This window comes from Camelina sativa, chromosome 6 (genome assembly GCF_000633955.1).
Source record: "Camelina sativa cultivar DH55 chromosome 6, Cs, whole genome shotgun sequence".
In the NCBI taxonomy this organism is placed as follows: Eukaryota; Viridiplantae; Streptophyta; class Magnoliopsida; order Brassicales; family Brassicaceae; genus Camelina; species Camelina sativa.
This window is the reverse complement of record NC_025690.1, coordinates 14,270,366-14,282,610: the sequence shown is the minus strand read 5'-3', so window position 1 is coordinate 14,282,610 and position 12,245 is coordinate 14,270,366. Positions and strand designations below refer to the sequence as shown.

General features: G+C 34.8%; 3 protein-coding genes and 1 non-coding gene across 4 annotated transcripts; 3 read left to right on the top strand and 1 right to left on the bottom strand.

The window, feature by feature from the left end:
• On the top strand, positions 631 to 3,061 carry LOC104791310 (BTB/POZ domain-containing protein At3g50840-like). Its single transcript, XM_010517158.2, has 4 exons — positions 631 to 900; positions 988 to 1,060; positions 1,141 to 2,289; positions 2,438 to 3,061. Exons 1-4 carry the CDS (start codon positions 875 to 877, stop codon positions 2,912 to 2,914), a joined length of 1,725 nt encoding a protein of 574 aa, XP_010515460.1. The 5' UTR covers positions 631 to 874; the 3' UTR covers positions 2,915 to 3,061.
• Positions 2,327 to 2,399, bottom strand: TRNAV-UAC. Its single transcript has one exon. It is a non-coding gene; the product is annotated as a tRNA-Val (tRNA).
• Positions 3,690 to 5,451, top strand: LOC104791309 (cold-regulated 413 plasma membrane protein 2; the record flags this gene model as incomplete). Its single annotated transcript, XM_010517157.2, is given in 4 exon segments — positions 3,690 to 3,876; positions 4,485 to 4,592; positions 4,689 to 4,759; positions 4,863 to 5,451. Coding segments are annotated over 4 exon segments (615 nt in total). The 3' UTR covers positions 5,117 to 5,451.
• On the top strand, positions 7,464 to 8,993 carry LOC104791308 (oxygen-evolving enhancer protein 1-2, chloroplastic). The gene is made up of 3 exons (XM_010517156.1): positions 7,464 to 7,789; positions 8,054 to 8,347; positions 8,452 to 8,993. The coding sequence occupies exons 1-3, from the start codon at positions 7,544 to 7,546 to the stop codon at positions 8,911 to 8,913; spliced, it is 1,002 nt and encodes a 333-aa protein (XP_010515458.1). The 5' UTR covers positions 7,464 to 7,543; the 3' UTR covers positions 8,914 to 8,993.

Genomic DNA, 12,245 nt, shown 5'->3' with positions numbered 1-12,245 from the left:
TTTTTTTTTTTTTTTTTTTTTTTTTTTTTTTTTTTATATATATATATATATATCACTGAGGCTAGTTTGGTAGTTGGGGTAAAACATTCAGTTGACTGTTTGTTTCTGTGGACATGTCTTATATTAATCTACTCAACGAGTTAGTTTGATTTTTTAATCAATGGTTAGTTGTTTGATCATATAACGATTGAGCACAATATTTGGTAGGTTTAACTCTGCAAATGAATTTTTCATCTAACAAGTGACTCAAACTGTAACATGCATGGAGACTCATTTGATAGAAAGAAGAAGTGAATGACTTTGAATTTGATAGCATGATTGACATTGATACATTGATATATATCTTAAATGATATTATTGTTGTGTTCCAACGAATTTTCAAAGCATGATTGAAGGCATTTTACATCATCATTATACTACATACAAAAAAATAATATTTTTTTGTTGTTGGGCCACCGTATCTTTGCTATCCGCATTAAAACCATAATTGGTTGAAGATTGTTAAGTACATTTTATATAATGACCCCAAAGATTAGGTAGACTCATTATGCATTCACAAGTAAGAAGTTAGAAAAAGCAAAACTTGGATGGAAGTTTTAGTATTAAGATTAAGATATGAGTGCGGCTTTGCCTCTTTTCAATGCCCAATTTCTTGAGATTCTGGCTGTTCTGCATCCAAAATATTAAACAATCAATTCCTTTTATAAAAAGCAAAAGACAGAAATATTTATTACTAAGCTTAAAAGAATGATCACACAAACAAAACACAAAAACTCGATTCACTTTACTCAAAACCCGAATATTAATCTTTCCACAATTGCTTCCACTTCCATCGAGAGATTTTGCTTTCTTCATTCTTCTGTGAGTTTCTCTAATGGCAAACTCCAAGAAGCAAGCATGGTAAAGAAGAAGAACAACAAAACACTCATATTTCAATAGTAGTCAAACAATGTATCAAACACTGATAACACCGTTCTCTTGGTACAGGTTCTTTTGCACCACAGGCTTACCAAGTGACATCGAAATCGAAGTTGATGATATAACATTTCATCTTCATAAGGTCTCACAAGATTCATCTTTGTCTCTTCCTTATTCAAAGTTAACATAATACCAAAACTGATATTGTTTTTTTTTCTTCAGTTTCCTCTGATCTCAAAAAGCAGAAAACTTCACCAGCTAATAACAGAGCAAGAACAGAGTACAGAACAGAGTGAAGTTGATCCTCACATAAAGCTCGAGAATTTTCCGGGAGGTTCAGAGATTTTCGAAACGGTGGTAAAGATAAGCTACGGCTTCAACGTCGACATCTCTGTTTCCACGGCTGTTCCACTACGTTGCGCCGCCGAGTATCTCGAAATGACGGAAGAGTACTCACCGGAGAATCTAATTTCGAAAACAGAGATGTTTCTCTCACAGTTCGTTTTCACTAACATACGAGAATCCATCAAAGCGCTGAAAGCTTGCGAATCAGTCTCGTCTCTAGCCGAATCACTCGGTGTAACGGAACAGTGTATAGACTCCATCGTCTTCAAAGCTTCCTCAACCGATCCGTCGTCGTTTTTGCTCGGTCGGCCTATAAACAACGGAGGTATCTTCGCCGTAGATCAGAAGAAACAGAGCAAAGAATCGAAAACAGAGCTTTGTTTTCAAGATTTGACAGAATTGAGTTTTCCGATCTTCAGACGAGTGATCTTAGCTCTGAGATCGAGAGATCTGAGTCATGAGATCATAGAGAAATCTTTAATTTCTTACGTCAAAAAACATATTCCCGGAATCTCCCGTTCATCTTCTTCTTCCTCCACCTCTGCCACCACCACCATAGCTTCCGAGAATGAACAAAGAGAATTGTTAGAGACTATAATCTCAGATCTTCTTCCGTTAAACAACTCCTCCAAAGCAACGACGAGATCTCTCTTCGGAATATTACGATCTGCGATCATCCTCAACACCTCCGAGAATTGCAGAGACTTGCTGGAGAAAAAGATCGGAACAAATCTTGAAAAAGCTACGCTTGATGATTTGCTCATCCCGAGTTACTCGTATCTCAACGACACGTTATACGACATTGATCTTGTGGAGAGGCTCCTACGTCGTTATCTCGAAAACGACGCCGTGGCCTCGTCGTCGTCGTTGAAGGTGGTTGGTAAACTGATGGACGGAGTTCTTGGTGAGATTGCATCGGACGGTAATCTTAAACCGGAGAAGTTTTATAATCTGGCGGTTTTGGTTCCGGTTAAAGCACGGGTTTACGATGATGGACTTTACAGAGCCGTTGATATATACTTCAAGGTGATTGTTTTTTAAAAGTTTAATTTATTGAAAGTATTGGTGCTGCCCAGGATCGAACTGGAGACCTTTTGCGTGTAAGGCAAACGTGATAACCACTACACCACAGCACCTGATGTTTATGTTAATGTTTTTGTGTTTTCATTATTAGACGCATCCGTGTATATCAGAGGCAGAGAAGGAGAAGATTTGTAGTGTAATGGACTGCCGGAAACTAACTGTTGAAGGATGCACACACGCGGCACAAAACGAGCGTTTGCCACTACGAGCCGTCGTACAAGTCTTGTTTCTAGAGCAGTTACAGCTCCGACAAGTAATCACCGGAACGTTATTAATGACGGAGGAAGAAGAAGGAGGGGTGGTGGAGTTTGGGAGATGGAAGAAGACGGTTAAGGAGAATGAGATGCTTCGTTTGGATATGGATACGATGAGGACACGAGTGAACCAGCTAGAAAGAGAGTACTCGTTCTTGAAGAAAGTAATCATCGCTAAGATGGACAAGGAAGATTCGTCGGAGGAGAAGAACGATAGGGAGAGGAAATGGTCAATCGGGAAGAAATTGGGATGTAAATTTACGACACAGGTCTGTGATTCGCATGAGGCAACGATGGTTGATCGAAGATCATGACGTTCTTTATTCTTTAAGCTAGTACGCACGTAAATTGTATAATTTTTTGCAAAACCTATCCTTAAAAAGATGATTAAATGAAACTATTAAAGTACACTCTTTTACACTAAATATATATATATATATATATGTATCATGTATGTGTTTGATTTTCAGGAAGTAAAACGTCTTGCAAGTTGTGTATTTGTATGATATTTTAAGTGTTTCAACCTAAACTAGAGTAGTGTTTTGATATTTTACATATGAACGATGTTCATCATATATATGGCGCGACTAAAACAAAATAAAATAATACGATAGACATTTATTCTTTTTTTTTGTAACACCTAAGATTTTATTAGATTGTAAAAGGATGATACAAAAACGATAAGACATTTATTCATTTTATAAAACCGGCATATACCTTCTTATTATTATTAGTTGATTTTTATTTAATTAACAAAAAAATAAACAATTTCTTAAGATGCTAAAAAAACGCGCAAAATCAAAAAGGAATAGGGACTAGGGGTCAAACCGGATAAAACTGACACATGGCGGTTTAATATTCTCTTCCCCTAATAACTTTATTATTCAATCAGGAAATTACACGTCATGACTCATATCGGTTTGCGGCGACAAACCAGGAACGATTGAATAGAACCAAAAGAACTAAAAAAACAAATTGGGACAAAGAAAGAAAAAGAGCAGAAGACGATCTGAGAGATACTTGATTGTTATTTCAAACGACGAAGATCGATTTGATTTGGGTTGAGTGAGGAAAGAAGAAGAAGAACAAAATTAATGGGGCGTGTGGATTACCTAGCGATGAAGACCGACGACGTGGATACGTTGTCACTGGTCAATTCCGACGTAGAGGAACTCAAGATCGCAGCGAAGAAACTGTTTACCGATGTTTATGAGCTCGGTGGTGGATTAGCCTTCGGTGTTTCTTTTCTCAAATTCACCGCTTCCTTCTCTGCCATGTAAAGTTTTCATTCTTTTTCCTCAATTCGTCATTCATCTCTGTTTTTTTTTTTTTCATGGGGGTTCTTCGACAAATCGATGACTTTGTTAATTTTGTGACTTGTTTACATGTTGAAATCGATAAAAAGCTGATTTTTTTTTCGGTGTCAATTCGAGATCAGTGGTTAATGATTATGCAAGTGAACCTCTGATTGATGATCATTCAACCTGATTTGTTACTCTGTTATTGAAAAATTCAATCTTACTGTTCGCTCAATTCAAAAATGACTAACTTTGGCTTAATTTCTCTGTTAATTTGTGGACATTTGCAGTAATACCACTGTTTCTAGTGTCTCTGATTGGTTCTTCAAACTATGAAATTGATCGTAGTTTGCAGTAATCTAAATGTTACCACAGTTAAAAAAGTGATTAAAGTGGCTCAATTTCTGTTAACTTATGGACACTTGCTGTAATCCTAGTGTTTCTTGTTTCCCTTATTGGTTCAAACTGTGAGACCACAGACTTGAAAAGGGCTTATTTTTGTCTTGCTTCTGCTGCAATTTACAGTAACTTTTTTGGTTATTCCATATTTCTTTAAAGTTTTTGTTTATGTGATTTTTTGATGCAGATACTTGTTGATATTGGATCGTACCAATTGGAAAACGAAGATGCTTACATCACTCTTAATACCATACATCTTCCTTAGCCTTCCTAGTGTCATTTTTAACTTTCTCAGGTAAACAAACAACAAACAATTGCAGGTTGAGCACAAAATAATCTATAAAAATTGAATTGGTTGAATCGAAAGTTTTCATTTTGATGTTATTATCAGTGGAGATGTTGGCAAATGGATTGCTTTCGTTGCAGTTGTACTCAGACTTTTCTTCCCTAAGCATTTCCCAGGTGATTAATTCTTCATAGATGTCTTGTTGTTGTGCCTTCTTAATTGCTGAAACAAATCTCAAGTCTCACACTTTTTTGTTGTTGTGGTTGTTGAAATTGGCAGATTGGCTTGAGATGCCGGGTTCTTTGATCCTTCTGCTAGTAGTTTCTCCACACTTCCTTGTTCACCATATACGTGGAACTTGGATTGGTACTGTCATCAACCTTTTCATCGGATGTTACCTTCTTCAAGAACATATCCGAGCATCAGGTGGGTTTAGGAATTCGTTCACACAGCCCCGTGGAGTGTCGAACACTTTAGGGATCATCCTTCTTTTGGTCTACCCCGTTTGGGCTCTAATCGTCCGTGTCACATAATCTCGCATTTTACTTCCCATTCTGCAAAGCTGTTTTTTGCTCTCGTCTGCCTCCAATAAACTGCGTGTTACATCGTCGAGCAGGATAAGAATCTCTCTGGTGTTCCTTTCTTCTGATTATGTTGCATACCCCAAATACTTGCCTTCAAGCTCAACCAATGTTCCATATGCATAAAGAATCTCATTTTTCTTCTACTATTTGTTTGTCTAGCTACCCTAGTGTAAGAAAAAAAAAAAAGATTTCAAAATATATATTCCTGTGTAAAAAACTTGGTTTATGGATTCTGTTTCGTATATGCAGTCGTGGAATGTTTGTCGTTTTGGTATTGCAAAAAAGAGAGTAGATGACGATTACACTCTGTTTTATAAATTAGAACTTAGGCTGCTTCTTTGTGTAATAAATCAATCAATCAAACCCACCACAGTGTCACTTTTTTTAACCAAACCGAACTGAATCTAAAATTGTTCACGGGTATCATGGTGGTTAAGCTGTCAACCAAACTTTTTGCACATCATAATTTATTTTGTATCGTATGACTATCAACTATCTAAGTGCACGCAGCTGATATCATATCAAGTAATCTCACGGGTTAAGCAAATATTTGTGATCGGATTCATTCGATAAAACAAACATAAAAAAAAATAGTTTGAATAAATTACTAGTAGTTTGTAAAGTTAAATTAGCGCTCTATTGTAAAAAAAATATTTACTCGTGAGTTTCCGTTTGAGGTATTCACGTGCAGCAATGAGTGTCGTTTCAAATTCTTATAAGTAAGAGAACTACACGCTGTTTAAAATTAAATAACTAAACTTCATGTCGTTTATAAGTAAGGGGGAACGTCCTAAAACCCTAACCCTAGTTCGGTTCCTTATAAATAGAGTCCTCTCTCCGCCGTTTATAAATCATAAAGTCATCTACCTTCTCCGAGTTCATCACAAACTAGAATCGCTTCCTCTTTATAAATCTTTTCTTTTCTTTACAATGTTTGTTTTATTATTGAGTGTTGTCTTCGATCTCATAGCATTAGTCTAGGATTTTGTTTTTTGATAACGATCTTAGATATACGAATTTAAGTTATAAAAAAAGAAGGGGTTTCTCAGTGATGAAGAAACATAGATGACGAGTCCGATGAAATCCATTCATTAAATCATGGGGACAAACGAGGCATTTGTCTGAGAGGAATCCCTTATTTTTTTCTTCTGCTTAATGTTTTCAAAGTTGTTTTTGATTTTTTGATTTTTTGATTTTTTTTTTGTATATCGAAAAAGTAAAAGGCATGATGAGGATTGTTTTATTGTCATCTGATTTTAATGATGAATATATACCTCCTACTCATTCTGAATGCCCTTATTTCTTATGTTACTTTATTCATACAATTTATTGATACGTTTTATAACCAATTTGATATGGTTTTGTTGCATATTCTTATTTATTTGACTGTGTTGAATTGCATATTAATCAAATTGCTTGATCATTACATCGTATTGAACTGAATATCTATCAGATCATTTGTATTTGTTAGGTATCATCACCATGTAATATTAACTTTTGTAGAATTGATTTTAATGAATAATACAATCTTAACTGTTTCTATTCTGATTCTGGCTATTTGACATGGTTGCACAAGATTCAGACGATGAAGTTTTCGTTAGAGAAGCATTGCTCTTGTTGTGTAATTTCAATGCCAAGCTGTGGTACAAGAAAAAGGCTGACGGAGGATTTATTAAAGTGGATGGGCAACTTCTGAGAGTTGTCACTTGTAAAATTTGATTCTTGTATGTTTTTGAGAATAATCAAATAAAGCTTTTGATTGATTTCGTATTTGTTCTTACATATAATATTTCTTATCTCGCCCATAAAACAAAATTAGGGAATGTTTTTCTTTTAATTTAATAATTAAAATTATGTTGTTAGTTGGGAATTAAGGGCAACTAATTTGCTAGTATTGGTAGCCCGGCTACAAGAAACCTGAATTGCGTTTCAATATCAAATGTGAACGATCGTAACTCGTATCAATGAGAATGATTTTCATAGCTTTTCAATCTGCAAGTCAGACCATATGTCGAGAACCGAATAGTTTGGTTTATTCCAGACCGGTTTTGAATCGTTGCAATAACCAAATCGCAGCAAGAAGATCTTATATATTCCAGGGAAATTGATTAATTTTCCAAAGTTTTTTTGTTTTGTAATATCCACGTCAACAAATTTAGATTGGTACAGTATCTAAATTTCCACATCAGCTTCAAACACGTGGCTACCAATCAACCATACCTCTCAAAACAAATCCAATGGAAAATTTTCAAAAACTTATCCTGACCTTATCTTAGCGAAACAAAATCTCTCCTCTGATTATTACTTACTACTACTACTCAACTTCGCATTATCAACTCAACCAAAACACAAACATCTGAGTCTTGTCTTGTCGCCATGGCAACTTCTCTCCATGCCGCCGCAACTTTTCTTCAACCGGCTAAGATCGCCGCTTCTTCTTCTCCTTCACGTAATGTTCATTTCCGATCAAACCAAACCGTAGGCAAGTCCTTTGGTCTGGAGTCTTCATCTCCTAGGCTCACTTGTTCTCTCCACTCTGACCTCAAAGAGTTCGCTGGAAAATGCTCCGAATCCGCAAAGATCGCTTGTTTCGCTCTCGCCACTTCTGCTCTTGTTGTCTCGGTATAACTTCATATACTCATTAAATCTCACAAACTTAAACTTAAGAATTTGTCTTGGCTAGGGCTTATAGCTTAAGTAACTTGTATTAGTTCTTACCTATGTATATCATAACTTATAATCAAATAATGAAGATTGCAACTTTACTGGATGTCAAAATCGATTTGAATTTAGTGGTTTTGTTATGTGACAGTCATATATGTAGATTAAATTGCATGTTTACTTATAAGGTTTAGTATTTTTAAAACTATGTTGTGGTAAATGAAGGGGGCAAGTGCGGAGGGAGCACCAAGGAGGCTAACATACGACGAGATACAGAGCAAGACATACATGGAGGTTAAGGGAACTGGTACGGCGAACCAGTGTCCTACTATCGACGGTGGCTCTGAGACGTTCTCGTTCAAACCTGGTAAGTACACAGGCAAGAAGTTCTGTTTTGAGCCCACTTCCTTCACCGTCAAGGCAGAGAGCGTCAGCAAGAACGCGCCGCCGGATTTCCAAAACACCAAGCTCATGACCCGTCTCACTTACACGCTTGATGAGATCGAAGGACCCTTCGAGGTTAGTCTTCAGTAATCACTTAATCCTACCATAGCTAGTTTATAGTGCTTGCTCTACTGCAAGAAGTTAACAATGTCAATTTGATTTTGTTGTCATTTTACCAGGTTGGTTCAGACGGAAGCGTGAAGTTCAAGGAAGAAGATGGGATCGATTACGCAGCTGTCACAGTTCAGCTTCCAGGAGGAGAAAGAGTGCCGTTCCTCTTCACGGTTAAGCAGCTCGAGGCTTCAGGGAAACCCGAAAACTTCAGTGGAAAGTTCTTAGTTCCATCGTACCGTGGCTCGTCTTTCTTGGACCCAAAAGGTCGTGGTGGATCCACTGGGTACGATAATGCAGTGGCTTTGCCTGCGGGAGGAAGAGGAGACGAGGAAGAGCTGTCGAAGGAAAACGTCAAGAACACAGCAGGGTCTGTTGGAGATATCACATTGAAGATCACGAAGAGCAAACCCGAGACAGGTGAAGTGATTGGAGTGTTCGAGAGTCTTCAGCCGTCGGATACTGACTTGGGTGCTAAGGTACCTAAAGATGTGAAGATCCAGGGGGTTTGGTACGGTCAGATTGAGTGATTTTTATAATTTGTAATCTTGTATAATTATATTGAAACATTTTATTTTTCAGTATAAATTACTAATGGTCGATAAATAAATATATATTGATCAGTGAAAGTTTTAGTTAAATCAATTTCGTTTAAGTTACATGCTACTTAAATGAACCGTAACAATGACTAAACGTATTACAAGTTATGGTGTATCATGAAAATTGGAATTTGTAGTGTAGGACTTGAAAATGTGTCGAATTATTTTCGTTATAGACGTTATTTCTTATTATAAATACAAAGTGGCTTTCTTAGCAAGTGTTGGCTGGTTCATCGTCCAGCATCGTCTGTCACTTGTGACGGCGTTGGCTGGCATATGCCCAGCACAGTCGGTTACCACAACGACGGTGGCTGGTTTCTTTTCTGGCATCGGTGGTTTAATCCTCTTTGGCTGGCTCTTTTCCGGCATCGGTGGTTTCATCACCACTGTTGGCTGGCTCTTTTCCGGCAGTCCTCGGCTTCTTCAGCAAGGCTGGCTGGCTTCCGTCCGGAATCCTCTGACTTCCATAGCAGAAATGTCCGGCTCTCCTCCAGCATCGTCGCGTTTCCATGGAGTCGTGTGGCTGGCTTTTGGCTTAACTGATGATAGTGAAGATTGGGATTTGTTCGTAGGAGTGGAGAATTTTCGATTTGGTTGTATCGAAAACTAAAATCATAGGGGTTTAAGATCTGTGGACTGGTGATCATTAATTTCAGAAGTATGGACAGAACCAATTCATCTTGGTTTTCCCGGCGGGGTTGAGATGAGGAGGTGGAATTCCGGCGGTGGCCGGTGATACTCCTTTCATCACGAGCAAGACACGAAGCCAAGGTAATTTGTCCACGTGTCCACTGTGCAAATAAGAAACGTCTCCTAACTACACGTGCAGTCTTTGACTACTGGGCTTCTGTTTTGGGCATGGCCCAATAAAGATGATTCTAATTGTCGAAGCTTATCCCATCTTATAATAATACTTGATCGGCGCTATGCTCGAGAGTTGGATGAAAGTGTATATCAATTTATTTTTATGTCTGTTTTTGTATTTGATTTAGGTACTTATATTATATGTTGGATATTTGTTTAAAAAATATGTTTTACAGTAAATAAAATTTAGTGTGCTGTTTATTTTTCAAAATTTAAGATCATTTTCTGTGTTTTTTTTAATGTTTTTTTCAATGTTTTTTTTAATAATTATGATAAAAAGTTAACATTGTATATTTAAAATTATTGTTTTGTTGTAATTGTTAGTTGTAATTAATTTTTTATTATTTTTATTTTGTCATTGTCTAGTATTTGGCCTCTACTTACTGCGAGAGTTTGATTAAGGTGTGATATGTCAGTTGACCTCTTTAATATTTAAAATTTGTATTTTAAATTCTCCATTTAGATATTTAATTTACAGTTAGTTAGTAAAAAATATAATTCACAAAAACTTTCAAAATATTTTCAAAAATACTTCAATTTTTTGTGGAATAGATTATAATTTGTTTGACAATCGATAGTTGTGTTGTTTATATATGAAATGACGATTAGTTGGCATAGTATTTAATCCGTGGTATATGGCACAACAATTTGTTTTTACTATATAATCATAATTTAATCATTTTAAATATGTATAATATTTTAAAATAGATGGTGTTAATAAAATAATAAAATGATGATTATCTTTGTTATAGCACCAAATTAATTATATTTTAAAATTCTATCAATATTGACCTAAACCGTCTTGCCATATAACCAACAACAGACCTATAAGAAGTTAGGAGGGTCTGGTGACCTCCCTAATATCTAAAATTCTCAAAATACATATCTCAAAGTAGTTCCATATTTATAACATAGTCAATTCTTACCCAAATTAGTTAAAGTTTAAGAAATTTAATGATATGAAATTGAACTAAAATATTATCTTCATAATAACCAAACACAGCTAGTGATTTTTTTTTTCACGTGTATACTAAACTAATAAAAATATTTCTCTCAGTTTGTTTAAGGGTGTTAAACCAAATATCATATTTCAATTTGGATTTAATTGGATTATTGCATGTATATAACCTAGACATATCTATTTTGAAACAGAAGACATATTTTATGTCCATAACTTTACTCTTTTAACTAATTTCCCATTAGATAATATTTTTTAAAAAAGTTTGGCTAAAAATGTAGGTACATAGGATCTTCATTTGAATATTTAATTTTTATATAGTTAGTAGATCATAATTCTAAAAAAATCTCAAAATATCCATCTTAAAGTAGTTCTTTACATGTCATATAGTCCCATCCTATCCCGTCATGTCCATTTCACACCGCCAAAAAATTTGTGGTCCATAACTATCTTTGAAATAATTACCTTATAGATAATATTTTATTAAAACATTTTGGGTAAGAAATTCTCAAAAACTTTCAAATTATTTTCAAAGACATACAAAATTCTAAAAATAAACGTCACAAAGTAATTTGTTATTGTCATATTTCTTTTTTTTTAATATGAATCTTTAAATTGCAAAACTTATAATATTTATTTTAGGACTATTTATATTTTATATTTAAATGTTGAAACTATCCATATCTATAACAAAATATATGGTTGAAAAATATCTAATTAATGTTTGTTAGTCAAGAGAAAAATCTTTGATTCTTGATTCCCACAATATACCAAAATGTTGTGTTTAAATATAAATTAATATTTATTTTCCTAACTACATAATCCGCAAATTCCCATTAAATGCGAATTTGTTTTTAAAATTAATTTTCAAGCGAGAAAAAAAAATAATTTTCAATGTTAGAGTATACTTTTTTCATTACTCGAATTACCCGTTTTAGTTAGCATATACGATTTCTTGTCCTAATACTGAAAATAGACCGGACTTTAATCAAAGTTGAATTATGGTTTCTGAAATTATATGTACTCAATAAATAAATTAAATTACTTCAAAAACAACGGCAAAACATATATTTGGTCAATTAGTAAACCTTTTTAAGTAATAAAATTTTAATTATATAATATTAGTATTTTCCATAAAAATTAGTTGGCCACTCATTTTGGTATATATCTGAAACTGTGAAGTGATAAGCTCATAATTCTTTGTCTGTATTTTATAAATATAATTATGATTATACATCATTTTTTTTTTGTTTCACTTGAGTTTGGTTTATCGGAGTGAAACACCGTAATTATGATTATAGGTGTGAATATAACAAATTTGACGGCATTTGTTAGGCTTAGCCTCTATGTTTTCGCAGAGTATTCATGTCTGTGACAATTATCTCCATTCTCATTAGTTTTAGTGAATTTTTGATGACAGTTCAGAAATTTTAAAAAGGTT

What these genes read in the sequence shown, in the direction of transcription:
- LOC104791310 (XM_010517158.2), top strand. Translation starts at nt 875, where the DNA reads ATGGCAAACTCCAAGAAGCAAGCATG. An exon ending in TAACATTTCATCTTCATAAG is followed by an intron (nt 1,061 to 1,140) that starts GTCTCACAAGAT and finishes TTTTTTCTTCAG; the next exon opens with TTTCCTCTGATCTCAAAAAG. An exon ending in CCGTTGATATATACTTCAAG is followed by an intron (nt 2,290 to 2,437) that starts GTGATTGTTTTT and finishes TTTCATTATTAG; the next exon opens with ACGCATCCGTGTATATCAGA.
- LOC104791308 (XM_010517156.1), top strand. Translation starts at nt 7,544, where the DNA reads ATGGCAACTTCTCTCCATGCCGCCGCAACTTTTCTTCAACCGGCTAAG. An exon ending in CTTCTGCTCTTGTTGTCTCG is followed by an intron (nt 7,790 to 8,053) that starts GTATAACTTCAT and finishes TGGTAAATGAAG; the next exon opens with GGGGCAAGTGCGGAGGGAGC. An exon ending in AGATCGAAGGACCCTTCGAG is followed by an intron (nt 8,348 to 8,451) that starts GTTAGTCTTCAG and finishes TCATTTTACCAG; the next exon opens with GTTGGTTCAGACGGAAGCGT.